This window comes from Pholis gunnellus (assembly GCF_910591455.1).
Source record: "Pholis gunnellus genome assembly, chromosome: 5".
Taxonomy (NCBI): Eukaryota; Metazoa; Chordata; class Actinopteri; order Perciformes; family Pholidae; genus Pholis; species Pholis gunnellus.
The window spans coordinates 11471976-11499945 of record NC_136531.1 but is presented as its reverse complement, the minus strand read 5'-3'; the positions used below and the strand labels follow the sequence as shown (position 1 = coordinate 11499945).

Sequence of the window (27970 nt, the reverse complement as noted above, 5' to 3'; positions counted from 1 at the left end):
ACTTTATCAAAGCCAGATTTTTTTCTGACTACTGACATGACTACTGCTATGATTTGGGAGAGTTTTCAGGCTAGCCAGGGCCTCATTTCAAGAACAAAATAACAATAAATGTGTTTTTTTTTCAGGCGAACCTGAACATTTTCAATTTGAGCTGTGTGCCATCTTCATTTAGTATTAACCAGTAACATATACACTGATATTAACACATCTGATCAAATCTCACAAGTGTTTCTGTTATTATAACATCACAATTATTAAAATAGACCTTCTAGTTACAGAACTACAGTCCTTTTGGTATGGGTATGCAATTTTCGAGCAGAGGCCTAAAAATAGGGCTAGGTTTTATTAGTATTTCAGAGAAATGAATCAGAAATGCTGCAATATGCTTCATCGTGCTTTTTATTTTTCATTTTTGCATAGAGTAAATCCAAGTGCACAAAAAAAACTAAAGTAATTCCAAATACAAAACTGTACATATTCACAATGAAAGTGTAGAATATAGATACTCTCATCGACATCACAACTTTAAGTCCTCTCTTGTAATATACCTGGGAACAAATCTTTTTGGCATGCCTGATCCATCCCTGGCAACATTCTGCAGAGATGTCCAAACAGTCAGCATTCATTGTTTGAGAGAGACATGTGATCATGTGGCTGGTGGTCAAAAACTATGGGCTTTAGGAATGGAAGTTGAGGTGGAAGAAAAGGTTGCACCAGTGTGGGATGGGCTGTAAACCAGTCTGTGAATGGGAGAGAATACTGAAACACCACATTGTCCCATCCAATTATAAAATGCCTATTTTACTCACCGGAGCGAGTGTTTCACTGAGCTCATCATGAAATCAAATGAGGATCTCAGCTTTATAAGCCAGTTTATGCATTTTAATCTATCTTATTTTTAGATGTAGAATAATGTAGCAAATTGCAGTCAAATTTACAATGTATTTGTGTTTTTACAGTTGTTGAATATACGTTGAGCTGTTTAATTAAAATAGACTGTTTGTATGGAGTTTTGAAGGTGGTCGAGTTAAAACGAGAAAACAATTTGTGAATGTTGAAAGCTGTGATCATTGAATGCATTTTGTGTCAAAGCAATGAAAGGTGGCCCAATGAACATATTTGGAATAGAATTTGATAACTCTTTTGTTATTTTATACATGGGGTAACTCCAGACTATGTCTCAGGATGAAAATCAGTTTGAAATACTCTTAGATGCAAGAAAGCCATCACAGAAATGACTGCAGACTAATTATCCAACAAAGGACGACTGGACTGCAGTTCTCTACAAAATACATTGTATGGAGAAATTGACCTTCACGACCATGATATGATCAATATGTAAAATATTGGGGGAAATGGACTTGTCTATGATGTCACCGGTTACATGTCTTTGAAAGACACTTTGTAGGTACAAGTATCATGTTGCGTATGTCAACCCCCTCTTTTTGTCTGAAATGGTCAATCAAAATAAACTAGAAAAAAAGAAAAAAAAAACACATCCAATGTTTTTGATATATAATGAATATTTTTCTTTAATTTAACTTTTGTAATGCACCAGCAATTGTTGTGGTGTCCGTAGAGTGGACCCAAACACAGGATACTGACAGGTTGGGGAAGTTTTAAGAAGTGAACAGTGAAGGTGTTGAAACTGAATGTGTCTATCTATATCTAATACATTCTATGATACACACCTCTCTACACAACTTTAGTAATGTTTTTTACGTGGATTCTAAGAAAAGTAAACACATCGTGTCCATGTTTTCCATTAATGAAGTTTATTCAACAGATGTTACAGGGAATAAACAGTTTATTGAAGAATGATCAACGTGAAAACACTGCGGTTAAGACATCGTCCAACTGTGAAAATAGAAAGAAGCAGTCGTCATGACAAACTGACACAAAACCGAGCTGATGTGCAAACAAAAATTATAAAGTAGTAGCTGGAGCTGGTGTAGCTGGAGCTGGTGTAGTTGCTGCAGCTGCTGTAGTGGCTGCAGCTGCTGTAGTGGTTGCAGCTGCAGTAGTAGTTGTAGCTGCTGTGGTGGTTGTAGCTGCAGTAGTGGTTGTTTTCTGAAAATCACAAAGATTCATTGTCAATAAACAGCAGAAGAGTTTCTAAGGATTTTACAGTAATTTACATTCAGAAGTTTTGAATGTTGAATTGTAGAGGATAGACAAAGCACTCACCTCATCAGAATTGGAGTCGGAGCTAGAGTTAGAGTCAGAGCTAGAGTTAGAGCCAGAGTTAGAGCCAGAGTTAGAGCCAGAGTTAGAGCCAGAGTCAGACCGAGCAAGTCGTTTGTGCTCCATGTCCACCTGTAGGAAACACACAAGTTTGATATTTCCTTCACTATACTGTCATAATAATAGTCATGGTGTCAGCATATAAGAGCAGAGTTATTGATATTGAGTATGAGATTGTTACACTTACAGGCAGAGCCAGAGCGATGCTCAGGAGGCATCCAAGCACAAATACTTCTTTCAGCATGGTTACAGTGATCTCTCCTGTTAAAAAGGAAATGATAAAGACTTGTTCAGATGAACAGCTTTTCTAAAATATCAGCTAAATCACCATCAACCTCACACACAAAAATACAGAAACAAAAGATTCATATTATCACCTTCAAATCTTTACAACTTCAGCAGACTTTCTTGCAGATGGTGGAGGAGGTTGTTGTTGTTCTGAATGTTGAGCTCTTCTTATATACAGTCACAGGACCGGATGTCCTCTCATTAGCAAACATCATTGTTGGCAAATGTTGCAAATATTAGGAAATCTTCCACCTCCACCTTTCAAGGTGTGGCTAATGATCAGAGATCAGAAAACAACACATGGATCGTATGATATGAAGCATTCATTAAATAACTCATAATAATACAGTGTAGTACATTGGATTTGTCTAAAAATTCTAATCTAAATATCATCTTTTGTATCGTCAGAGAACATTTTATCTGTTATGTAAGTTCAGTGTCTTTATTCTCCTCTCTTCAGTATTGGCAAATCAGAAAACATGTCACACATGAATTCCTGGTCTTATTACAAATCAGGTTACTTAGTGGCTCAGGCAGGTAACAGGCAACGCCTAATGAAGCCTGCATTTCTTCTTCTCTCTTTTTGTTTGATGAAATTCATTGCTGCTATACTAAATCATTTACACAGTAGTACACTCATTAATGATCATATTAGCAAACCATGTGTGAAGTAATTGCTGTGTTGCACATAATGAAGCATGACTAAGATGTGCTGTTTGAGAAATGCGTGGTGTGTCTCAACGTCGGATGTCTGATATAAGTATCGATGCACGAGGGGCCACACACAAAGCACAGGTGAGTGTTACGGTAGATGCTCAGTGACTTGCAATGTGAAATGTCTCGTCTGTTTTAGTGCTTAAAGTGGTATGGTTCATTTTCAGAGTTCAATTTTATCTTATATTTTCTTGCAGGTTCTTCAGAAGCAATGCAGCTCTTGTGTATTGCAGCTTTACTTTTGTCAGCGGTTGCTGCTCAGCCAGGTTCCCGGAAGCCATGGTGGGATGGAAAGCTTCCGCCTGCTGGTGGACCCAAGCTGGATGCAGACCCTAAGGTAACAGGAAATAGTCTAACAGGTCCAGAGGAGCCTCTGCCATCTGCATGTCAAGTATTTCTTATTGAATTCCCAATTTTTTTTAGCGTGGCGACGGCGATCAGTCAGTGACACCTGCCCCAGAAGATGGAGAGGCAGGGTCAGGTGGATGTTACTCTGACCACCATTCTCAAGCGTCTACTTTGGGAAAAAACCTGGTATTTACATTCAGCAATTTTTTTGCTATCCAGTTTTGTAGTCTGATGAAAGGAATATTGGTACTTGTATTTGTTGTGTTTCCAAGAATTTGTTTAGTTTTGTTAGTCCACAAACAATAATGATAGTTGCACCATTTAACCCTCTTTAAAATCACATTTACATTCACATTTATGTCAGTGAAGGCATTAAACAAACAAGACATGACATGTTAAGCAGAGAACTTTAGAGGTGGTGGCAGGTAAATGTTTTTTAACTTTGAAGAGCGCCTGTTTTCCCCCAGCTTATAGCCTAAGTTTCTGTTTAGAAAAGTGCGTTTAGATATCATCATGCTTAACAACTTTAATATTGAGGGTAGCAAAAATGTAGCCAATAAACTTGTAATTAAGATGTTGACACAAAAGAAGACATGATGTGGGCTAAAGGAATATATATAGTTGGGACCGAAGGAGAGCTTTGTACAGAAATCTGTGAGGCCTTCTGGTAAAATCTGTTTTTCATATTTTGTGAAAATGTATGAACAAGAAGTTACTTTACATTTGAGGTGGTTACACTAAGCTATAGGAAATTAATCGTACTTTATCTGCTAAAGAAAACCAATAAGAGTGACTCCCAATATGTCAACCTACTTCTTTAACTTTTGCCTTATACATAACATAGCCATAATGCACTTTATCTTGTGCTTCACACAGGTTCCTGGTTTCAAGTCTGGTGGGCCTGGAGGCCATTTTCATGGGCCCGGCAGGCAATTTGGGAGACACAGACGACACCATAGGCCCAACAGGAGGAACCCTGGTCCAGTGGTAAGCTCACTTTGACATCATAGCTGTATACTCAAATGAAAATAATAAGACAAAAGTGTAATACATTGTGTCTCTACCTCATTAAAGTCTTAAGTTCACTCCCAATGTCATTTAAAATGCTGTTATAGGATCATTTACATCATATAATGATTTATGATGTTCACCCCCATTTTTTTATACAACCATATATTTCATTTTAACAAATATCACAAAGTAGCAGCCAAAGTAATCACACACAAATACAGTATATACTGTTGCTTGCATTTGTACGAGACAACATGACTTACACAGTCAAACAGTGTCAGGTAGAGCAGCCATTAGCACAGACAAATAAGCCCTCAGCACCCCCACCCAACCTACCGCACGTTGAAAAAGTGACCCACCTCTTTATTTGTTTAGTTTTATTGATTGTAATTTTTTATTTAAATGTTTTTGTGTCTGTATTCAATATCTGTGGCTTTTGTCTTTTATCATTAATAACTGCATCTGAAAGGTGCTTTAAAAAAAACCTTTCTTAAACATCTTGGTTGTGCCCTTTTATTAATACATGATGACACAATATGATGTGCGTATTTTCTTCTTTTAGGTGTTTTGCTCCGTGTTCAAGGTAGGCCTCCTGTCTTCTCTCAATGAGATATTAACACATTCATATTTACCAGAACAGTTGACAAAAACTCTTATAATTCTATATTTCCTTTTCAGGTTGACAACGTGACATTTCAGGTAAGATTGTGAGTTTAAAAAACAAATGTAACATTATGTACAGACTGTTACAATGAAAGGCTTGACACTGGATTTTATATTTCAACTAACCGTGTGGCATTTTATCCATAGAATGTCACTGATGTCACCCTGAAGGAGGTAAACAATATGATTTAGTGGCTTGATCTTACCTTTATTGAGCAATTATTCATTCTATATTGTAAATTACACCATCTTATGATATGTTATGATTCCGCTGACCTTTGATGTGAAAATCTTACAGGGGGAGAACATATTTCTGATGCCGATGGTAAGTAAATTAACTTTAATATAATGTTTATTACAGTTACATAATCAGAAGAAAGACCATAAAGATTATTTTCCATACCCATGAATACTAATGACGGACAATCCATCCATAGCATGGAGGAAGAGGACATCATCACCATAAGGTATCGAAAGTTATGGAACTCTTTGTAGCAGTGATTACAGACGTCAACACTTTGACTCTTAGCTAACTGATTTGTACTGTTACTTCTTTTACAGGGAGGAAGACACAGACCTCTGAAGAATGGGGTACAAACTTTAATTTCAGTCAAATATAAAAGAATGAAAAAAAACTGTCTGGTTTGTTGTCATTGTGATTTTTGTTTCTCTTTATCTCAATTTTAGCAATTTGTCAAGCTCATCTACAACGCCACAGAGCCGGTAATCTCCATAATGTTACTCTAATTTATATGTTTTTTATCGATACATAAAAAATATATTCACTGTATATATTCAATGCTAATCACAAGTTCTTTTTTTTTCAATTGAAGAACAAAGTCTCAGTTGAGTTTGGGGTTCTCAAACCTGTAAGTATAGACAATTTGTATTGTGTTGAATTTGGAGAGTGCTCGTCATTGTGGTTTAATTTGAACAACCTTTTTCCTTTTCAAGATGAACCTTGGTAAATTCATTGGAGAGGAAAACAATCCAGATGAAGACTATTGACAACAATAAAAGGTGAGGATGTTAATAGAGTGAAACTGTTTCACTTTCATTTCCTGATCATCAGTTTGCGATATTAACTGCTGCTGACAAGTTTTCTTATCTCACACTTTTCTCAGGAAGAAACCAACAACCACAAGTTTGATTGACTAACTCTAAAGAAGATGGCGGTTTTCTTTCCTGTGGTCTATTCTGAGAAATCACTCAGCATTTACCTGAACAAGAATACATTCTGTGTACCAAAATAAAACTCTTAAACAAATCACTTTGAGAAAGGTCTTTATTTGACATGTTGTAAGGAGCAAGGAATGGATTCCTGACACGAGCAAGACAATTCAGAGTAATATAAAAAGAATTGAGTACATATTTCATTTAGAAGAATGTCACTCTGCTTACATTTTTAAGAATGAGCGATGTGGCCAAACACACAGATTTTTTATTTTTTTGACAGATCACCTTGTTGAAATTTCCCATGTGGCATCTAAGGCTCGAAGATGAATGGGAAGTTGGACTGACCCTGGAGAAACATTAAAAAAAATAGTTGTTGAAATATTTGGAATCAAATCCTGCACAACATGAATGACCGTGACATAACAGAAACCAGGGTTTCGTTTGAATGTATAAAATCATACCTCATCAACACCTGGGCCAGATGTGTCGCCACGAGGATAAGGAGGAACTGTAGTAGGCTCTTTCTGTCTCCCCAGTGGCCATGTCTGATAGAGACAGAAAGTTACAAACATCACTGCAATTAGACTGAACTGGTGCACTCGTGTCTCTTCCCTTGATTATTGGTGAAATCATAAACATGAAGAGGTTATATAGGGAGAGAACTCACTTTTTCAGTTTGCACCTTAGGTTGGGAAGCCTGCTAAAGTAAGAAAATATGCAGAAAAATAAGATTTCAAAGTATATACATATATTAAATATGTACCTATGTATTTAATTTTAAATTCTAAATTTGAGGATTGCGACATCTCATTTTTGAAGCAGCTCTCGGACACACAAACATTAACAGATACAAAAAGGCATCATCTGCACAAAACCAATAATGTGCAACAGGTATCAAAACTGTGCTGATATAGCAGTTGCTTAACACTTATTCAACACTGAAATGTAACTGAGTTGAAATGATTTCAGCAGCGTGTGGTCAACATGGCACACGCCATAGTCGACTTTGCGTCACAGTCGACTTTGCATCACAGTCACCGCACGACTCAACATCTGCAGCTATGTTATTATCATTAAGTCTTGTCGTTAGTCATAATAGTCTGCTGCACTGGGTCTTGACCTGAATTCAGAGTTGAAAAGGGAAGTTGATAAAGACACAATCATATTTTTAATTACTTTAGTAGCTCGGTTTTTTTTCACATTCTTCAGCAGCCAATATGCACTGAACGCTTCTGTGCTGGTCTCTATAATGACCCTAATGAAGCCGAAACGTGTTGGTCTAAACAATAAAGTTGTTCAACTGAATACATTACAAGTGGAATTTTTGCCCTCTTCAGAGTTTCACCCTACTCCATGCACCTTAGAGCTTCACTTCATGCCATCTTGCGTGTCTCACCTGCAGAGGGAGCTGTGGTCTCTGTGTGGTTCTCTCCAGCAGCTGCTGACCGTTGTTGGGCTGCAGCACCACATTGTTCCTCTGCTGGGGATAGCCGTAAGGAGGGTAAAAGTACTGAAAGCCCTGTGGATGATAGAATCAATTCAAATAAACAGTGAGCATTTGAATGAACATATTGAGGTGTGCACACTGGTCAATATGTTTTCCTTCATACCTGTTGTCTGGGAAGCTGAGGAAATCCATAAGACGGGTACTGGAAATGTGGAAACACCTGAAGTAAATTTAAAGCTGTTATTCATTTCTCCATGTGACTGTGAGGAGCAGCAGCTGAAGGGATAACTGCATCTACACGCTGCTTTGTTGTACCTGAAAGGGGTTTTGGGCCTGCTGAGGAACATTAGGAGAGTTGGGATCCTGCGGTGGTCCAAGCTGCTCTTGCTGGCCGCCGTTTGGTATGAGCATAGGCATAAGATGGTTGCCCTGGGAGGGGAAAAACAGCTGGGGCCCCTGGGGGCCGAAGGGATTGGTCATTTGAGGGTTGAAGTTCACCAGCTGTGGAGTGAGCACCTCCGGCTGCTGCTGCTGCAGCACATACTGGGGAAGTATTGACGACGCCTGCAGAAGCAAGGATTTGGTTGTTTTTTTTTGCTTTGTTTCCATACACACAAGCTTTCTTAATCTGACAAAGGAGTGCACATAATACAAGTGTTGTTAGGGTAGCAAAAAGGTTTTATGCACTTCCAGTACCTGTGTTTGTCCAAGAGTGGCAAGAGTTAGTCCATTCAGTCTTAGAATCTGAACCGACAAAAGGGTTGTATTCAATTTAATTTGATGGATTCCATACTGACATGGGATTTTGACATTGCAACCATTGAACATAAAAAGTTTTAACAGATATATTTACCTCATTGCTGTTGCTTGCAATAATTCCAATCTGAAACTGTAAAACACAAAAAATAACACTTCATATCTGCCATTTTAGAAAGATAATGAGAAACATACTTTCACGTTAACTCACTGGAAGAGCGAAGCTTGTCCTGAATAGACAGACCAACACAAGTGCAGTCTGCAGCTTCATGATGTCCTATAGTCGGTACAAACATAAAAGCATGTTTTTAAAAATAAAATCATATCCTACCATATATTTCACCATGACAGAAATATAACTTTCACTGAGATGTCTTACTGTTCCTCTGGTTCTGCTTTCCCTTGCTGTGTGTCTCCTCACCCTGTCCATATCCCTTTTATATTGTGTTCATGTGAGCTGTTATAGTCCACTGCCGACCAATCCAGACAATGTGCGGTCAGTGTGACAGACATTTCTCATGACATCAGACTCAGACTCTTACAACACAGGGCAGGTAGGTATGTTATTATGTGTAGGTCATGTCTCTAAACACCATGACATGCTCTGCGTCAAGCTGTTAACAATCCTCTAAAGTTTCTGAATTCTTTGTGTTTTCTACAAATATTTCACACCAGCTTTTCATTTCGTCCCAGTGCTTTAGTGTTAGGGGACCTGTGTACACAACACACGTCTTATATGTAAAGTTTATATGAATACGTTCCAGTGTGACGCTTATACTTTTTTGGCATGTCATGAAAAAAACAAAAAAAGGCAAACAGAAGCTTATAATTAGACATTTGTCACAAGTTGTTCATCGTGCGCTGACTGATGTTGGCATCTAATTGGTAAATCGTGGGTTTTACACTAATCGCTGACTGAGTTGGGATTCATGTTCAAGACACACAGCAGAAAAAAACTGGAAAGTGCACACCAGCTGTGTGTCTGAGTCTGTCTGGAGAAGATGGTCTGCTTCTGCATTAGTTTAAATGTCAAAAACTATCATTTTATAGCAAGTATTTTTGTATGCACCATGCACTTTTGTTCCATGCTTAAACATGCCTTTTTGTGAACCTGCAGTGTGATCAACAGGCCTTTTTCACAGGAGATATTTTGACTTGTCTAACCAGGAAAAGAACAGGTGTTTCTAATCAACACATGTATCAGTTTGTTTCTGTACGTTTGCTCTGGTTTATGCTCTTAGATGCTTGTTTAAAAAAAGAGATGCACTTGTGACTTCTGGTGACTAGTAGTTCTCTTGAATACCGATGTTGAATACACTTATCGTAAGCCGCTTTGGATAAACACGTCTGCTAAATGACTGTAATGTAATGTAATAACATTAACGATGGCTCTGTTCTAGTAAGCCATGGCAGTTTGACAATTATTTACACCTGTGCTTTGTACTGTGACATGTTAAAATGTTTTAGCGTGTGTAAGTCTTCACCTGTTTCAATTAACTTTAACTGCAGTGAGTGAAACACCAAAAAAGCTCTTTTTATTTTGGGCCTTCTTCGAAACTTGGATTTTTTTCAGTGCATATTATTCAGCTATGTGTTTGATTATACTTTGTATCCTTTAGATGGCAGTAGAAATCCACCACATATTGCAATTATGACCACAGTTTATTGGTCAGCTGTCTGAATTGTTTCAATGCATTGGTGTAAAATCAGAGGATTACACAAAACAAACCTTCATTTGAAATATGATTTATTTTATTGGACAGTCAGCATGTCACATCAATGATTGATTTTTTTTTGCTGGGTTTCATTCTAACGGAAAGAATCATACAAGTGAGGTTTTATTATCACTTTGATAATTAAAAGTTAATAGTGTCATGTTAATAATCTTCATGGTGATGGTCTGCGTCACAGGGAGCTGTGGTAGTTGATTCAGTGGGAGCTGGAATCTGAGAAATTGAAGAGGGAACAGAGAGTGAATGAACAGCGTTGATGATGTCATCCACCGACATCTGCCTCTTTATTAATCTTACCTGAGTATCCACAATGGTCTTTAAGGTGTTGTCTTGTTTCACAACCTGACGCTGGAGAGTCAAAGAACAACAATTAGCCGGTGTATCTTTCATCAGTATTCACATCTAGTAAAGTTTACTTTGTTCCTATACCCTGAATCTTCTGAATAGATCAGGCTGAAGAGGAAGCTGCTGTTGAGTGGCACCGCCTGGGATCCCCTAAACACAGGCACCAAGATTTAGTGACTCAAGTGGAGTTGAAGTTCCACAAATCATCGTGTAACTTGCAATAAAAGTGTGTTGTGGACTGAGAATCAGTGATTGAGGTGAGTGATTACCATCAGACGCTGCTGAGGAGGATTCCCTTGTGCCATTTGAGGAACTCCCATAAAAGGAAACTGACAGTAGACAAAAAAGACATAAATCCATGCTTTTGTGTGTTACTCTAAAGCCTGAAACAATATCAAAAGATGTGTGTTCTTAACACAATTACAGGTTGAGCAACACTAACCCCATTGACTGCAGGGACAGCGTACACGTTGGGAATGGGAGCCGGTGCAGCAAAAGCAGGAACTCCGGGAGCAAACTTTGAGATGGAGAGAGAGGTACAGATGTGACTGTTCTTATAAGGGTTATATTTATATATTTTTTAGTACTATAACATTGTTATTATTTTGCACATATTGTTGTATAATTTAATAAATCATATCATGCACTATCTGGCTTAACAGCAATCTGTATTCAGTTTATAATGCACAAATTGGTGGCAAATTATAATATTTTCAATCTAAAGACATCTGGGACCAAACAGAGACAACAGGAGAGCGTCATCCTGTAGTGAGATTAGAGTTATTTACCAAATCCATTGCAAAACCATGCAAGCTCTGCTTATTTCTTTGATAAGTTGTCTGGTTTTTCCAATATGAATTTTCTAATCTTCGCTCTCTATTATAACCGATACGATTATAGCAGATATACATTAAAGTATTTTAATGAAATTTAAGACTCCTAAAACTCTTTTTTTATCAATTTGTAACACATTTTTGAATTATGTCATGTCATTTTCTTTTGCTGTTTTGAAGTGATGTAATAAAATGACAACCTGATAGACTCACCTGAGCAAACTGTGGCTGTCCGATAAAACCTGCTCCACCACCAGCGACCATAGCTGGGTTCAGGCCTCCAGCCATCATCCCAGGGTTCACTCCGTTTGCCAGTCCTCCGTTCATTCCTGCCATCATTCCTCTGTTCATACCTCCGTTCATTCCTCCGTTCATACCTCCCATCATCCCTCCGTTCATACCTCCGTTAATTCCTCCGTTCATCCCTCCCAACATCCCTCCGTTCCCGTTCATTCCTCCCATCATCCCTCCGTTCATCCCTCCCAACATCCCTCCGTTCCCGTTCATTCCTCCCATCATCCCTCCGTTCATCCCTCCCATCATCCCTCCGTTCCCGTTCATTCCTCCCATCATCCCTCCGTTCATAGCATTCATAGCTGCCAGCATCCTCTGTTTCTGTGTGAAGGGGGAGAAAGAGCTGTTGTTTTCAACCATGATCTAATTTTAGATATATGCACTAATCGTGTATAAATTAATAGTAGTAGTTGTTTCTTACCTTGCCTGCATTGACCTGCAATAAGTAAAGAGAACAGACAGAAGTTACACACACTGCTTTTAGATATCGTGTATCATATCAATTGATAGAGATAGATAGACTGTGCTCACATAGCAGATGGTTGCTACAAGTGTGAGGAGAAGAAGCTTCATTTTGCAGCCTGAAACTTGTAAAAAGATTAAAATAAATACATTTAACTCATAAAATCGAAATATTGTTGGTAATATGTGCATGATTTTAGTTAGAATGTGACTATTTTTGCATTTCCAAACTCAATTGTACATAATAATCCTATTATAAAATCTGAATTGCACAATACATACCTTATATGTCTTTGTTCTGGTTTCAAGTGCTATGTGCCAAGGAGGACTATAGTTTGCTCTCTGAATTCAGAGCACCTTTTATCAGTCCCATAGATTATTATGAGCCAATTAGAGAAGAGAACACTGACTTGATCATAAACTATATTTGTCACCTGTGTGTCATGGACACCTGTGTGTGATATGACATCTTCTTTTTCTACGGTACAGGATTTAAAGAAATATATGTAACATTGAGCTGCCTATTTTCAAAAGCACTTCACCCAACCATATATTGTTCTCAATACAGAAGAGTGACCTCAAAGAATAACAGAGTGATTCAGTGTCTTGGGAAGGGTTTCTGGGGGTTTCTGGAAGCTCCTGACTAAAAACCAGTACATGAACCATCTAAATGTTGCGGGTTGTGGTCACATGAGGCAAACAACTGACATCATCAACAAGTTCTTTTATGGAGAGACCGTGAAAAAATACGTCTGTCAGCTTATATGTAATTAAACATTTACCAAACAAGCAGCACTCTTAGACGATGGCTGTGACTTCAGCAAAACAGAATGATATTTCATGTTTCCTGCTGCTCTATTACAATGCAGAGTTGAAATACTTGCCCCGGGCCTGTCAGGAGGGAAGCCTCACTGTGATTTATGTTCTGTTTATAATTTGTCCCAAGCTGATTTCTTCTCACACCGAGCCCTAAAAACAACTACTCGTATTGCACCGCAACTCAACAGTGATGAGCACGAAATGCTCGTGTTTTTCATTTGTAAAAACCTCTGGTGTTGCCTAATTACAGGAGCAGATATTAGTCTGTCATGTTTCATCAGCATATTTTCTCAAGCTGTTCAGAGCCATTACATTTATTCCCAGTGTGGTTGTAGGTTGTCACATGCTGAGGCTGTCTGGGAAAGGTTTTTGTTTTTGTTTTTTTGCTGCTGACTGGGCAGCACACAGCAGACCAGGTAAACACCCTCTGTGGAAGTCTTGTCTGGAGCTTTATACTAATTGCACACTGTCATGCAGTTCAAATTAAGTAAAATGTTCCTCCTGTTATCTGTTTAATGACGTGACAAATTATAATTCTTTGTGGGATTTCGTGAATATGTGTTTTTATATGTATGATATGTGAATTTATAGAGCAATTTATTCTTCATAATTTTCTTTATAAACACAAATCTGTTCTGCGATGATGTGAGCAATATGTGTTTCAAGATGTTTTTTTTATATTTAGAGACCCAAATCACCATGTTGTACGTAGATGCAAACAGTGCACTGTAAATATAAATTTGAGCATATTTGTACCAGTACATACATAACATCAGAGGAGTCCCACCCATGACACTGGTTTATCAGTGTTTATACAGATTTCAGACTCCAAATAATGTGCAAAGCATGCATTTTATTGATAAATTGGCAAAAAGACCACAAAGATTCAACCATTGACTTCCATCATTTATTGGGCATTAGATATAATGACAATGATTTACAACATTCCAGCATAGTTTGCAGGATCAGGATGTAGTGAATGAATCATGAGATATCTGTGACAGCTGTATGGTCTCATTTGGCTTGCTTCCCCTCCATCTCCATCCCAGAGCATTCTTCCTCCTCCTCCTCCTCTTCAGCTGCCATCGCCTTCACCACTGGAGGCTGTGTCCTCCTGAGGCGAGCTGCCACTGAACGCTGAAACCTCAGTCTGCCGGCTGCCCTCCCACCAGCGGCGCCCGGCTGTTGCTGGTTGTTCAACCCAGCCACCGGGATCAGCTGCACTTGGCCGGGAGTCAACAGGGCGCCCTGTGGGTTTCCTCCAGCATTTCTCTGCGGCAGCACAGCAAACAGTGTGACCGGCCCACCATTGGCACGCTGAGTCAGCTGCCCTTGATGATTCACATTGGCTGTGCCTACCTGCCCCGCGAGAAACGCCCCACCTTGTTGGAGAGCTCCGACTGGAATCAGCTGCTGCAGCGGAGCCTGACCTGCTTGGTTTCCAACTAGCTGGATAAAAAACGAGCCGCCAAGTTGGACCAAGTGCGCCACAAGGGGTTCACCATTTATTGGGACTCCATTTTGAGCCCCAGGGTTGGCATTGTTTCCGCCTGCAGCCCCATTATTAGTCACTCCCCCATTGGCCAGTGTCTCAGCACTCCCTGAAGACACACCACCCTCCACCACAACAGCCAAGGTCTGGAAGACAACCCACAGTATGCAGAACATGATCTCAGTAACAGCAGACAGTCGACAGGCAAAGGGCTGCTTCTCTCTTTGCTTTTATAGAGGCCGTCAGATTCGGAGATCAACAAGAAATGTCCAATCAGAGTCCAGCGCTTTGTCTCAAAACAACAAGTCAGTGTACTCATCATGACCATGCTAGAGGCTATTTTTTGCTGTGTTACCTTACAGAGGGCTATTATTCAGGATTATGTGGCAAGCCTTAACCAGGTATCAGTGACTTGCATTCTCAAAACCAATATTGCAGTGATCATATTCTCATGTCATGGTGGCATCAGGCAAATTGAACAATGAATAAAACATGATATTAAAGCATACACAGTTTCCTGAATGGGATCCACAAATATGATGCATTAACTTTATTTCAGGGCTGTAAGGAAAGTCATTATTACAGAACTATGCTACAGTACGTCATATTATGAAGTCCACTGCTATCTATAAAGCTTTAATTAGAGCTACAATGAAGTGCATATGCACTGACAAACATTTACAGCATTTGCTACTAAGATAGAAATACAGTTATTGTTTTACATTTCCCACTGTAAAAGGATACTTCACCTTTATTTAAAGAGTAATTATGCACTAAATCACTCCAACATTAAAAAAAAACACAGTTCTTTTAAAGCTTGGTTCTATGTACAACAACTTTTCTACTAATGAGCAGATGATTCCACAGTTTGGAATGCTTCAGCTAAACATAACACTTATATTCTAATAAAGTTTATTCTCGCAGCTTAGTCTGAATAAAAAACATGCTGTCGATCCAAAGCTTAGCCCGACACAAAATAACAGAAATGACCACCAACACTTGCCCTCTAGAGCAGGAGGTAAAAATGAGTTTCTTTGATCTGTTTGTTTCAGACGAGTTTCTTATGTTACAGAGGTTCATGGAGGCTTCGAGCTGCACGATTACCACGCTGCTCCGTCTCAAGCGGCTTGTGTAGTCGATAGAGGTCAAAATGAAGCTCAGAAAAGCAGGTTGGCATCCATATCGTCTGTGGACAAAACAGATAGCAGACATTAATGGGATGAAAAGTGAAGTATTTGCCATATGCTTTAGAATTGCATGAGAATTATGGCAGACAAATGTAAACAAATGACGGATAAACTGACGTTTTTACTGAACACACATTACGAAAAACGAACTGCTATGTACAGTATGTGATGTTACATTATTACTTGAATTAAATATCATCAAATTCAAAGGAGATATTTTATGTCAACACAGAAGTGTCACGGTTAAAGCCATCAATGCATAGAAAGGTGTCCCACAGTATGTTGGTGACATAATGTTGTTCTTACCATTCTTGATACCAAAACAGGAAGTCCACTCTTTGAAGGACACCTGCTTGTCCTTGTCAGCGTCGCACTCTTGAAAGAAGCGGGAGGTGCAGTGCTCCATCGGCACCAGAGGGACTCGTAGTGGGGCCAGCTCTGAGTGGGACAAGACTCTGCGCAGGACGGATGAACATCCAGTTTTGATCATTGTGAGCGTCTACATCACATACAGTACAGTGTGTTTGCATTATCATAAGACTCATGAATGGGTTTGATTATATACCCTCCCCAGTTCTAGCTGGGGATTTGTTAAATATTTGACATTAGCCAATCCTGTCGTTGGAAACTTTACATCTCACTATGATCAATTTTGAATATAATCTAAAGGTTGAGAAAAATCAAAGTTCACCGTAAGCACAGAGGAATAAAATGTACCTGTCAGAAGGGTGTTGGTCCAGTTGAGCAAACTGCCAGTGCACTGGGTAGATGTACATGTTGTAGTTCTTCTCAAAGTCGTGCGCGAGCAGCTCAACAGTGTGATCCCCAGTATGAAGACGCCTCTCACTCTCATCGATTTTCTTCACCTACAGAATAACACCAAAGTTTGATTGACTGTTATTACCTCAAACATAAACTGTTAACGACATTCATTTAAGTTTTCCATGTCCCGAAGCTGCCGTGTGGCTTTCTGATTCAACAAACTGCAGAGAAATCATAGTACTTTGACAGAATCCCATATATTCATTTGAGCAGTGGATCTTACTCTAAAACGCTGTTTAGGTGTAAGGAAGCCAGGAGACACGGAGTCGTGTTCATAGAGCTGCAGCAGCACATTTTTTAGCCAATCCCTCATTCGTAGAGGGAACTGGACCAGCTCAGTGTCTTCACATGTAGGTATTACTGAGAGAGAAACAGAGACAAAGATCAGGGTGAAATATTCCAAGAGGAAATGTTGAAACCATATACTCTGCACAGAGGTTAACTCTCACGTTTGCATGGTCCAGTGTAGTCCAGATGAAGTCTGTGTCCTCTCTTAGTGCCTTCCAGGTTGCATTTGGTAGCAAAGAGTTCACATGATGTGTCATATGTTTTGTTGTTTGTTCCACAAACCTGCAGAAATTGAACAACGAGCAACAATCAAATGCGGCGCAACAGCTGTTGAACACCATTCTAGTCCATCTTTCATACAGATCATCCATACTCACATGATCAAACTCATTCACACCGGGAGGACATTCTGACGGCTCTTGACACACGCAGCTCGGCTTACTGTCCGCATCGAGCTTACACGTCTTTCCACGCTTGCAGGGAAAGTTGTCACATGGATCTAGAAGAAGAAGAAAAAACATGCAGCACAATGACCTTTGACCTACACACTTTGACTGAATTTTAAAACCAGTTGTGTCAGGAATCATTTTCAGGACTGGTTTGGTCGTATTTTGCAGTGTGATGACTGGAAATCAATGAGCTATAACCACAACACACCATCGCCGACATTCCTCTGCCATTTGAGTTTGTACAGCGATCAAATTCAACTTGATCTCCATTGTACAAACCCCAAGCTGTGTTTTTTGGTAGTGACCATGAAGCAGAGTGACACTAGTCATGCGGAAGTTTTAGCTGAATGACCCAGTCAGCACATTCCCGTGTGAGACTGTTGTGATAGTGCATTAGTCAGTATGGTGAGTGCTGAATTAACCAACCAGGAGGGGCTTCTGGGCGATGTATGCCTCCACCAAGAGAGGGCCTGGAGCTGGGGTAGAGATCCACTGTGGCTCTTATCTGCACTGGATTCATTCCAACTAAAGGACCCTGAAAAAAAAGAAACATGAAAATGCAATTTTTTTTAGATATTCTTTGAAACATTGCTATGAGGAGCGATGAGAGTGAACAGTTGAGGCCTTTTGCAAGTAGTTAATTAAGTTATAACTCAAAAATATTGATCATAACCACTGAAAAGAAAGTGAATGTACATTGTGCATGCATTACCCATTTTCCTGCACTTCTCCTCTTTGCCTTTTGGACTGTATTGTCAATACGGCTGCCCTCAGACGCCTGAGGAACCTGTTGGCTCCGTTCTGGTTCAGACTGTGTTTCCTCAGTCTGTGGGGAGTGCTTCCTCGCCCTCTTGTTCTTCTTTTGCTTCCTTGTTTTCCCCTTGGTGAGACTTCCGCTGTTATTCTTACTTTTCTCTTCCTCCTTTCCAGCCGGTTCGGAACCTGATTCAACCGCTGCACTTCTCTTTGGCTCTTGAGGGTCCACGTTTGCTTCAGGTTTTTTTTCATCAACATCTTTGGATTTGGCCTGTGAATCCTCCTCACTGTCCACTGCCTCAGTATTTTGTGTGTCTTGTTCATAGTCATCTGCAATGGTGGGCAGTCCTTTCTGAAGGGTTTGCCTGTCTTTAACATCTGTTTTGGGGTTTATTTTAGCAGATACAATCTGTAGAGGTTGTAAGATGCCACTATCAGCAGCATAGTCAAGATCAACGGGGATCTCTGACTCTGTGCTTCCATCTGTTTCCTCCAGCAATGAACCTTGCTCCTCTCTGTCTGCTATTTTTACAACAGACTTTTCCTCCTTTTCCTTGAGTGACATCTTTTCCACCTCATCTTCGCCTTTCTCCAGCATTTCAGTAACCGCTACACTCTCATCCTTTACTTCTTCTTCCTCATCTGTCACCTCCATTTCTAATTTGTCGTCCAACTTCCAACTTCCAACTTCCACGGCCTCACCAGGCTCCACCTTGCCTTTGTCCGTCTCCACTTCTTCTTCTTTCTCTAGCACGCTCTCTTCTGCTTCCTGCTCTTCTTCTGCTTCTTTCTTTAAGAGGTCTACCAACTCCTCCTCACTTAGCAGGACTGCAGTGCTTTTGTTGCTCCCTTCAGTCTCCTCAAACTCTCCCTCCTCCTTGTTGGCATTAGCATTGTCTTGGGAGCTCAGTTCTTCATCTTCCTGCTCCTGGCTGCTGGCCTCAAACGTGACTAGAGTGGGTAAAATCTGTGGCTCGTTGGCCTCCTCAGGGATAATGTCCTTATTCAGGAGAAAAGAAAAAAATCCCATTTTACAACATAAAATCATCGTCACGTACATTTTTTTTAAATCCCTTTAGAGTCCTGCTCTACCTTTTCTTTGGCTTCATGTGAAGTCTTATGCAATCCATGATGTTTTCCATGAGCTTTACTCTTTACCTAGATGTAAAAGGGATAATTCATAATGCGTTAAACAAATCTAACATCACATCATGTGTCATGGCAAACTTTAATGTCAAATTTTAAAAAAAGCATTACTCACAGACAGGGCAAATGTTGCTGCCAGTAAGCAAAGGACTACTAAGCAGGCCCTCATACCTGAAACATTGAAAGGAATATTTTCAACATGGGACAAAAATTGAAACAACTTTGAATTACACGTTTAAATTATTGTGAATCACAGCAGAGTTGAAATTTGGATAAAAACACTGTTGACAATCATTGCAGTATAATCTGACTTCTCACAACACAGACATGAACTTGGCAACTCTTTCAATTCAGAGCTAAAGTAAACATCAGAAGCAACCAGACTGGAAAAAGTTGACTAAGTCCACAAACATTTTGTCTCTGTGGACGGAAACAAAACAGACGCTACTGGGCCTGTCCAGGGGAACAATAGCTCTCTGGTTCGGCCCACTAAACCCCAAATAGGTGTAGACAGGTGGGGGGGGGGGGGGGGGGGGGGAGGGGTTTGATCTTTTCAATATCGAGGCAATGTTAGAGTTTTATACTTCATTGTCCCAAAGGGGAAAATTCCCTCCACAGTGCTGTTGTGATGACTCACATTAACTTTTCATCTCTACTATAACACACATATTACGTGATAGTCGTAAATGCATCCCTCACGTTATTCAATAAAGGAATATTTGATCTATTTGAGGATATTTTACTATACTATAAAATACATGTTGGTATATAGATTATGCACAGACGTGAGTAAGCAACATTTAAATGTGTCTACATTACCTTCAGTATATTAGCACATTACAGTGTAGACTATTATTAGTCAAAAACTCTTGATTTGTACAAAAATAATTAAGGCATCAATGTCAACATCAACATCAAAGTAACGCTTTGGCTATCACAAAAGAGGCTACAACATAACTGTGCCAGTATTGCTGCATACAACATACAACAAGTTTGATTGTAAACTAGTTAGTCAACACGATGTCACACACATTTCTATTTGATCATTAACAAATTACCTTTCAAAGCAATTGAAAAGTCTCAGTAATTAGGTTCTTACCTGAGGCTGGCAGTTGCAAGAGAAATGACGAGCTTTGTCTGTGTTGAACCTGTGAAGGTGTCCTTCTGTATTCGAGACAGCGCTCACACTGTCTACACAGACTGGCTTGCTGCGCACACACAGATTTCTTTCTGGGTCGATGGTGCCGACACTTTTTCGAAACTTTGGGAGGGTCTTTGAGCTACAGAGATAACGAGAGAGAGAGAGAGAGAGAGAGAGAGAGAGAGAGAGAGAGAGAGAGAGAGAGAGAGAGAGAAAGATCCAACACTGCACTTCATTTGAGTACTTTGTTTCCCAAAAAGAAAGTCAGGAAAAAAGGTGACAATCTAGAGTAAAATAACAGCAAAAGAATCACCCCATACGTGGATCTTGTAGTTACACTTATTTTATACATTATTTCTTGACTTGAGAAAGAGAGACTTTTTTTTAATGCACACTGTTAGATATTTTATTGTATTTAGGTGGTAAATTACTAACACTGGTTCAATTACCTGCAGTCCCTTACTGTATTGCTGTTTTACAGTAAAACACCTTTACCATGATTGTGCTTTACAGTATAAATGCTCTATTGCAATTGTGTTCGACAGTATGATACTGAAATAGCGTTTTATAGCACAAAACTGTAACTTACTGTATGCTAAATATAGCCTATACTATAGACTATTAACTTTTATTGCAAACAGGTTTTTTACTGTTTTTCCTATCACAATATTTTACAATAAACAATTAAATATCATAAAAGATGTATTAGGTACTAGTTTTGAAGCGCCCACACACACACACACACATCTCACACCACGTTCCCAGTGCAGCCGCACTGCCTGCACTGTCTATATTTAGATGTGAAATACAGAGCTGGTAAACCAGATTATTGTCCCACAAACTGCGGAAGGACATGCTTTATTGCATTCATGAGAGTCACTTCGGGATTGAAAACTACAGGAGGAGAGCGAGGGATCTGCTCTTTTGGCCAGAAACGTCCAAAGGAATGACAGAGATGGTTCGCAGTTCAGCATACAGAAAGGCACAAGCTACTGCAACCACATAGTGTAGCTGAGAGTCCATGGGGGAAAACATCTGTGTGTCCTGGTTATTGTGCAATACCCATCCGGCAGCATTTAGATTGTCAAATTGCAAATTCATTTTTTTGTTAAATTGTGAATGTTTTAATACGTGTGTTGTGTGTAGTTTGTTTACGACAGAGTAAAATTAAACCAGTGAAACTTGTCTGATGAAATATATAGTTTCAGGACAGAAATAACATCATTTTGGTCACTAGATGTCACTCTTTCACTGTGATCCTGACGATGATTAACAGCACGATAAATATTTGTTTTTGCATTTCAATTTGTATTCCTCCAAACACACCAACACCATAGATACAAAAATAGGCCTGTCAGACAGCAAAAAAATAAAGCACAGAAATAACAATAAAAAAATAAAAAAAACAGCAAAATAAATAAATAAAAATAATAACAAAAATAAATAAATAAATGACATTCATTACTTAACTTAAAGTCAGCTACAAGAGCCCCCACCCCCAGGCACCCCATTAATTATCTTTTACATGTACCTCCATATACACATACATGACCACATACATATCCATATACACTCCTGTGAATCTGTAATATAATAATGTAATATATATGCCAAAGCAGTTTTAGACAACCAAACCAATGAGCTGGCAGAGAGTAATGTTCAGTTTTTTTAAACCACTAATAAACAGCTTTTTTCACCTTTTGTTGTTTAAAAGTAGACGTTTTTAATTATTTGTTTAATGTATTTATATTAGTTTCACATATTTATTTGTATTACATTATATCAAATATAGTTTATATTATATTAAATTTAGATTTGATCATATATTACTTTATATCACAGTACATTACATTGTATAGCGCTTTTCTAGTCTTTCAGAGACCAGCGCTACATGACATCATTCACCCATTCACACCCATTCATACACTGATGGCAGGGGCTACCATGCAAGGTACCACCTGCCCATCAGGACTCTAACTAACAGTCACACACATTCGCACACCGTAGGCACACCTACGGGAGCAATTTCGGGGTTAAGTGTCTTGCCCAAGGACACATCGACAAGCGACCAGCGGAGCAGGACGACCCTGCTCTCCACCGAGCCACAGTGGAGAGCAATTACATTACATTCCAGGATTCCTACTCAAACCCATGGAACGTTTGAACATTGCTTTTTTTTCTTCCCCTCAGAGTCTTTCAGCACCTTGAGATTTGATGAATCAGGGGCGTACTTCTGCTTCCTGGTCTTGTCAAGTTCAGTTCGGAGGCCCTGACTGACCTCAGCCTGGAGCTTAGTGACCAGCTCCTGGTTGGTTGAGGCCTGTATTAATTTCAGGTCCTCAACATCTTTGAAATATGTATTTCCTTTCGCGCCCCTTGAAAATATTCAAAAAAGCAGCCCCATTTTACATTTTACCTACATGCAAGAAATTTGGTAGGCACATGTATCACACGGAGACTTAAAAAAAATCTCTTGGGACCTTGCTCTATTTGATTTTTGTTTGAATTTTCCCTTCATTTGTGGTCATTCTTTGCTGCAATACTTTAATGAACTTCTTCTAGGTCATTTCTCAGATCCACTTCAAATTTGGTGAGTACATTCTAAAGTCCTCTGTGATTACAAGTTAGCCGGGCCTCTTCACAGCCATGTTCCTACAGTAGTCCAGAACGGACAAACAAAACACTGGCTCTAGAGGGCCATTCACGCTGGCATGTTTTCACGCCAGTCACCGTAGTTCTGCTACACGCTTGGCGTGAGAAGTTTCAGTTGGTTGCAACTTCAACACTAGATGCCTCAAATCCCTACACACTGCACCTTTAAATCTTGTGAATCTGCAAAGCAACGCGGAACTAAAGCAAATAAAAGTAGTGGAGTAAAAAGTACATAGTTTCCTATGAAATATTGTGGAGTAGAAGTACAACGTATAGCATAAAATGGACAGTCAAATAAAGTACCTCAAAGTCCTATTGAGTTATTATACTTAGCAACATTCAACCACTGCTGATAGCAAGACACTTTATTCAGTCCTTGAAGTAGTAGCTTATTAAGTGTACTAACGAGCCATAATTGGCCCAGCTGCTGCTCATTAAACACCAGGGAGCAACAAAACCTCAGTCACTTTCAGATTTGAGTATCTCTGCTCTGTTACCAGTCTGACCTTCTGTGAATCTCCAGTCATAAAAAGAAAATCGATGCCTGGCTGAAAGGGTCAATAGATCATAAAAACGGAAGTAACCTGAAGGCAGACACTGTTGACTGCTGGTCTGTGTGCCACAACAAGCGTCAATCATCCTCTCCTCACTCCTCCCCTTTCCTAAAGCAGGACCTTACAACAACTGGTAGCTGTGCGGCTTTTTAGAAAACAGCTCTAAACTGGTGAACATCCAGTCTAATTACATGTTTCTGTTGCACGGTTGGAATCCAAAGTGAGGTTAAACAAGGAATTCTGTAATCTTATTTTCGGCCAGACCATATATGGATATCCAGGAAACAATTATGAGCATCCGGGAGGAAATATACAAGTCTTTATTTAGGCTTTCTACTGTACATGCCCTATTTCCAAGAACAAGACACATTTACAATAACATCATGAGGACAATGGGTTACAAAACATGGTTGTTTTTTAAAATAAAAAAGTAACATTAGTGTATTTAGCCTTAATGCGTATGACTCAATCTTTTTTTACATTGTTTTCTTATTTTTTTAAGTATTTTGAATCTATACCCTTGAGCAAAGCACTACCTCTCACCTGCTCCTTATATCTAATGATTTTATTATTTAACTGTTGTTAGACTAGTAAGGAAAATAAAAAACATCCTCTTCACCGGAAACGATCGTGACCCCGTCTGGCCCTCCTTTCCCCTCTGAGTGGGTGAGCTTGTTTTCTCAACCGGCCACAAACCCTATGGTTTAGTATGCTAAACTATATTTCACTGAAGACTTGAGAGAGGGTGGAGGACATGCAGTGGTTGAATGAAACAACTATGTGCATGTATTTATGGTGTGTGTGTGTGTGTGTGTGTGTGTGTGTGTGTGTGTGTGTGTGTGTGCCCATAATTGTGCTAGTGTGAATGTTGTTTTGAGCCTGCTCTCCGGAAACAAGTACACCTACGCGTGCCAACAGTCGAGAGACAACCGGAAGGAAGTGACGCAATCGTTTTAATTAAGGTTACTTATATGCCGTTGTTCTTGGAGCTTTCTACAGCATATCCACACAGCGTGCTTTTACTGCCTCAACCGACCAGCTTTCCATACGTGGCTCAGAATAGGCACTCCTGTTTGCTGCTACATAGACTGAACAGGACAATTCCAACACCAGCTCTGAATATAACGGACAAAAAGGTAAAATATTGACATTATAACTTGATAACATGATAACTGTTGCTGATTTGTCACTGTTGTTTGAAATTATTCAAAAGTGTAATTGTTGTATTGTTAAAACAAGTTTCTTTTTCTGCAGTTTAGGTGCAAAAGCAACAGAGATGCTCTTAACTCTAATATGTTTTTTGTGATTTTGTGTTTTTATGATTGAAAGTTGATCCCAAATTTCCCTTGAGGAACGTACAGTAAGAGTATTTTAAATTGAATCAAATCAGTAACAATATTAATCACATGCTGTATGTCTGTTACAGAATGATGGTCAATATAATAATGTTTTGCCTGATGGGAGCAGTTTTTGCCAACCCAGTAAGTATGAAAAACAACAATGAACACTTGGCTTTTCAATGTAAACATCATGCAATTTAACACACATTTAGCACATTTTCTGTAATACCTGCATGCTTCTACAGATACTTCTACATGTATATAATATGCTTATTGTATATCATGTCAAATGAACAGCATCAGGTTCTGTGTTGTGCATTTCCATACATTTAATTAATACTGTCATTGACTCTTCAAGTTGCAAACATAATAGCACACGTTTCAGTGTGAGCATTTTCCTCCCACAGTAAGAATATCTACTATATGCCAGCAAAGCAGGAAGGCTCAGTAGTTTTAAGAAGCATGTTAGAAGGTCTAAGTCACGTCACTTCATGAATAGATCCATCTTCCGCACATCAAGAAACTACTAACCTGTTAAATATGACCTGTGATTTCTTTTTCCCCAAAAGATTTCCTTCAACGCCATTTTGGAATCAAATGAGCTTGACTCAAACTCGGTGAGTGCTGTCTGAAATCAGACACTTCTTAAAGCATTTAACTCTTCCAGCGCAGGAACTCAACACTGTTTACACATTCATCATTTGACTGCAGGCAGGTTGTGCTCCTCTCACACTGTCAGCAGAAAACCTAACAATAGGTGCGGTTACTTGAAGATTCTACAGACCTCAAGACAATTCCCCTTTCAGACACTATTGTTTACTTTGCTGTATGTCTGGACCCATATGCAGCACTAGCTTGATTGTGATGATTGCTGGTGTTGCAGTTATAAGGTATAATTAAATATATTGTGGCATGCGGTTAATGTGTTTTTCTTTTCCAGACTGAAAGTGTGTCTGTTTCACAATCGTCGGAAAATGGCACCTCAGAGCTTCAGGTAATGCATTCATTTATTACAGTAAAGAGGAAATTATTTTTTCGGATGTCGACGACTTTGTGCAGCGCTTTTGCTTGCTGATTTTCACCTTAATGGGTGTATTCCTACTTCTGTTGCAGAGCTCTGAAGAAAATACCTCAAGTCAAGTAAGTTATTTTGATTTGTCAATCTTCTGCTTGGGATCTAAACATTTAGATTGAATTACTCTCAAGACGTTCTGTAAATGTGTTTGAATTCACCTTGTATACTGGATATCTTTTCAGAGTCAGAGTTCAGAGTCTGAATCAGAATCATCAGAATCCACATCAGAGGACAAGGTGGGTTGTATTATCACTTTCTTTTACTTTATTGTTATCAATAAACTACATTAAGCATGTTATTGATGGGTTTATATCCTGATATTCATCATATAAAATATATTAAGAGTTGTAGATGTAATATTTAAAAAAAGTGTTCTTAGTGCAGTAATAAAACAGAAGAAACACGGCCCTCCATTTTGGAAATAAACGCATTATTTTCTAAAACTGTATGTTTCTGTTCCACAAACAGACTTCAGAGGAGAGTAACAGTCTATCGGATGAGGATGATGTGGTAAGACTAACTAAATCAAGTATTTTGTCAAACCTAGTATGTTGGTCAATTGTTATTGTATGGCACTTCATCCTTCTGGTCTCCGTTTAGCTCACTGCATTTCCACAGACAGACACCATGGCTGAAACCAGAGATAATAACATGGGCAGTGAGGAAAACATTCGAAAGGTGGGTGCAACATTTTTTATTTTACACAATGTCTTGATTTAGCTGATTCAAGTTGAGTAACACTATGATCTGCCCATTCCTTGCATCAGAGTTGGCTTCAAGTGTTCGCAAGCATCACCCAAGTCCTGAGTGCAGAGGACAATAGCAGCACAGAGGTTAAGGGTCAATCAGATCAACTGACTGAGAAACAGCCCACTCATACCTCCACCATCACCACTGTCAGACAGGGGACCAAAACAAACCTACAACTGGTGGAGAATCCCACTGACAGCAGTGACACCGCCAGCGACAGTGCAGACACCAGCGAAAGTGCTATTGTCACCACCAAAGACAGCAGTGAGAGCACCAGCAGTGAAAGCAACGAGACCAGTGACAGCAGTGACAGCAGTGACAGCAGTGATGCCAGCAAGAGCGAGGAGGATAGTAATGCCAGTGACAGCGCCGAGCTAGGGCAAATCAAAACCAGAGACTGTGTGAATGGAACCCAGAGCTGTGAGAGTGAAGAGTATTTGTTCCAGGATATAGGAGACGATGCTCATTACTCAGTGGACTCTCTGATGGTGCCAGATGAGGATGAAAGGGAGTTCAGTCTAAGGAGATGATGACATGCAGTTGTGCAGCTCTATATTTTTCCACTACGAACTACTGCACCATTAAATGACCTGCCTGAAGACTTCAGGGGGACGCATTTGACTCTAGCCCATCGCTTCTGAATGTTGATTTTGGCATTACAATTTTAACTGCAACTGATTGCTTTTTGTATATGTGATTACTATTGTGACGATGATGTAGCCGAAGCATTTACTTTGACTGTTTTTATGATAATAAACAAATAATATAACCATGATATGGGTCCTTCCATGTTTTTATATAGGCTTATCAATCAGATAAGGGCAGTTTCGGAAACAAAATTATTAATGCACTGAAACTTTACTGTGCTTTTAAGTTCTGAATATATAAAATTTCCTAACTATAATAGAGGAAATATCCAACGTTATACCCCACTGCATGTATTCTACGTCATTCTGCAGGTTAAGAACAGCCTCTAAAATATGATGTGTCTTCAACAAACAAAAGTTGTTCAAATTAGCAATTTGAAATGAAAAAATATTTTTCCACCAAATGCCAACGTTAAATTGTTGTAGCCTACATTTAACGTTATCTAGCTAATAAAGCTATGTTAGTTGCACCACCAAGGGGCTACTATTATTGAGTCATAAACATCGTCAGAAAGATCAACGATATACAGAATACAGA

At 39.3% G+C, this 27970-nt stretch overlaps 5 protein-coding genes across 5 annotated transcripts; 2 read left to right on the top strand and 3 right to left on the bottom strand.

Moving 5' to 3' along the window:
- Positions 1-1926: 1926 nt before the first annotated feature.
- LOC306695889 (uncharacterized protein) lies at positions 1927-2668 on the bottom strand (the record flags this gene model as incomplete). The annotated part of the gene is made up of 4 exons (XM_079159320.1): positions 2622-2668; positions 2432-2505; positions 2188-2316; positions 1927-2070 (listed from the first exon to the last, which is right to left on the bottom strand). Exons 2-4 carry the CDS (start codon positions 2486-2488, stop codon positions 1927-1929), a joined length of 330 nt encoding a protein of 109 aa, XP_079015446.1. The 5' UTR covers positions 2489-2505; positions 2622-2668.
- Positions 2669-3011: 343 nt separating this feature from the next.
- Positions 3012-6276, top strand: LOC306696398 (uncharacterized protein; the record flags this gene model as incomplete). The annotated part of the gene is made up of 12 exons (XM_079160002.1): positions 3012-3069; positions 3444-3583; positions 3670-3780; positions 4471-4581; positions 5168-5188; positions 5284-5304; positions 5416-5442; positions 5567-5593; positions 5706-5735; positions 5830-5859; positions 5956-5991; positions 6223-6276. The coding sequence occupies 12 exons, from the start codon at positions 3012-3014 to the stop codon at positions 6274-6276; spliced, it is 666 nt and encodes a 221-aa protein (XP_079016128.1).
- A 362-nt stretch (positions 6277-6638) lies between these two features.
- odam (odontogenic, ameloblast associated) lies at positions 6639-9043 on the bottom strand. Its single transcript, XM_079159312.1, has 10 exons — positions 9027-9043; positions 8859-8924; positions 8745-8780; positions 8588-8635; positions 8207-8455; positions 8055-8111; positions 7841-7963; positions 7112-7144; positions 6906-6989; positions 6639-6790 (listed from the first exon to the last, which is right to left on the bottom strand). Exons 2-10 carry the CDS (start codon positions 8916-8918, stop codon positions 6755-6757), a joined length of 726 nt encoding a protein of 241 aa, XP_079015438.1. The 5' UTR covers positions 8919-8924; positions 9027-9043; the 3' UTR covers positions 6639-6754.
- Positions 9044-15686: 6643 nt separating this feature from the next.
- On the bottom strand, positions 15687-19442 carry LOC306695874 (uncharacterized protein; the record flags this gene model as incomplete). Its single annotated transcript, XM_079159300.1, has 10 exons — positions 15687-15811; positions 16119-16267; positions 16530-16678; positions 16858-16994; positions 17084-17204; positions 17300-17421; positions 17798-17906; positions 18084-19127; positions 19220-19285; positions 19389-19442. The coding sequence occupies 10 exons, from the start codon at positions 19440-19442 to the stop codon at positions 15783-15785; spliced, it is 1980 nt and encodes a 659-aa protein (XP_079015426.1). The 3' UTR covers positions 15687-15782.
- Positions 19443-24668: 5226 nt separating this feature from the next.
- scpp1 (secretory calcium-binding phosphoprotein 1) lies at positions 24669-27551 on the top strand. The gene is made up of 9 exons (XM_079159306.1): positions 24669-24756; positions 25047-25101; positions 25530-25577; positions 25901-25954; positions 26074-26100; positions 26218-26271; positions 26504-26545; positions 26636-26713; positions 26803-27551. Exons 2-9 carry the CDS (start codon positions 25048-25050, stop codon positions 27313-27315), a joined length of 870 nt encoding a protein of 289 aa, XP_079015432.1. The 5' UTR covers positions 24669-24756; position 25047; the 3' UTR covers positions 27316-27551.
- Positions 27552-27970: the final 419 nt, after the last annotated feature.

What these genes read in the sequence shown, in the direction of transcription:
- odam (XM_079159312.1), bottom strand. Translation starts at nt 8,918, where the DNA reads ATGAAGCTGCAGACTGCACTTGTGTTGGTCTGTCTATTCAGGACAAGC. An exon ending in CCACTCTTGGACAAACACAG is followed by an intron (nt 8,456 to 8,587) that starts GTACTGGAAGTG and finishes TTGCTTCTGCAG; the next exon opens with GCGTCGTCAATACTTCCCCA. An exon ending in CTGGCCCAGGTGTTGATGAG is followed by an intron (nt 6,791 to 6,905) that starts GTATGATTTTAT and finishes ATGTTTCTCCAG; the next exon opens with GGTCAGTCCAACTTCCCATT.
- scpp1 (XM_079159306.1), top strand. Translation starts at nt 25,048, where the DNA reads ATGATGGTCAATATAATAATGTTTTGCCTGATGGGAGCAGTTTTTGCC. An exon ending in AATCCACATCAGAGGACAAG is followed by an intron (nt 26,272 to 26,503) that starts GTGGGTTGTATT and finishes TTCCACAAACAG; the next exon opens with ACTTCAGAGGAGAGTAACAG. An exon ending in GTGAGGAAAACATTCGAAAG is followed by an intron (nt 26,714 to 26,802) that starts GTGGGTGCAACA and finishes TCCTTGCATCAG; the next exon opens with AGTTGGCTTCAAGTGTTCGC.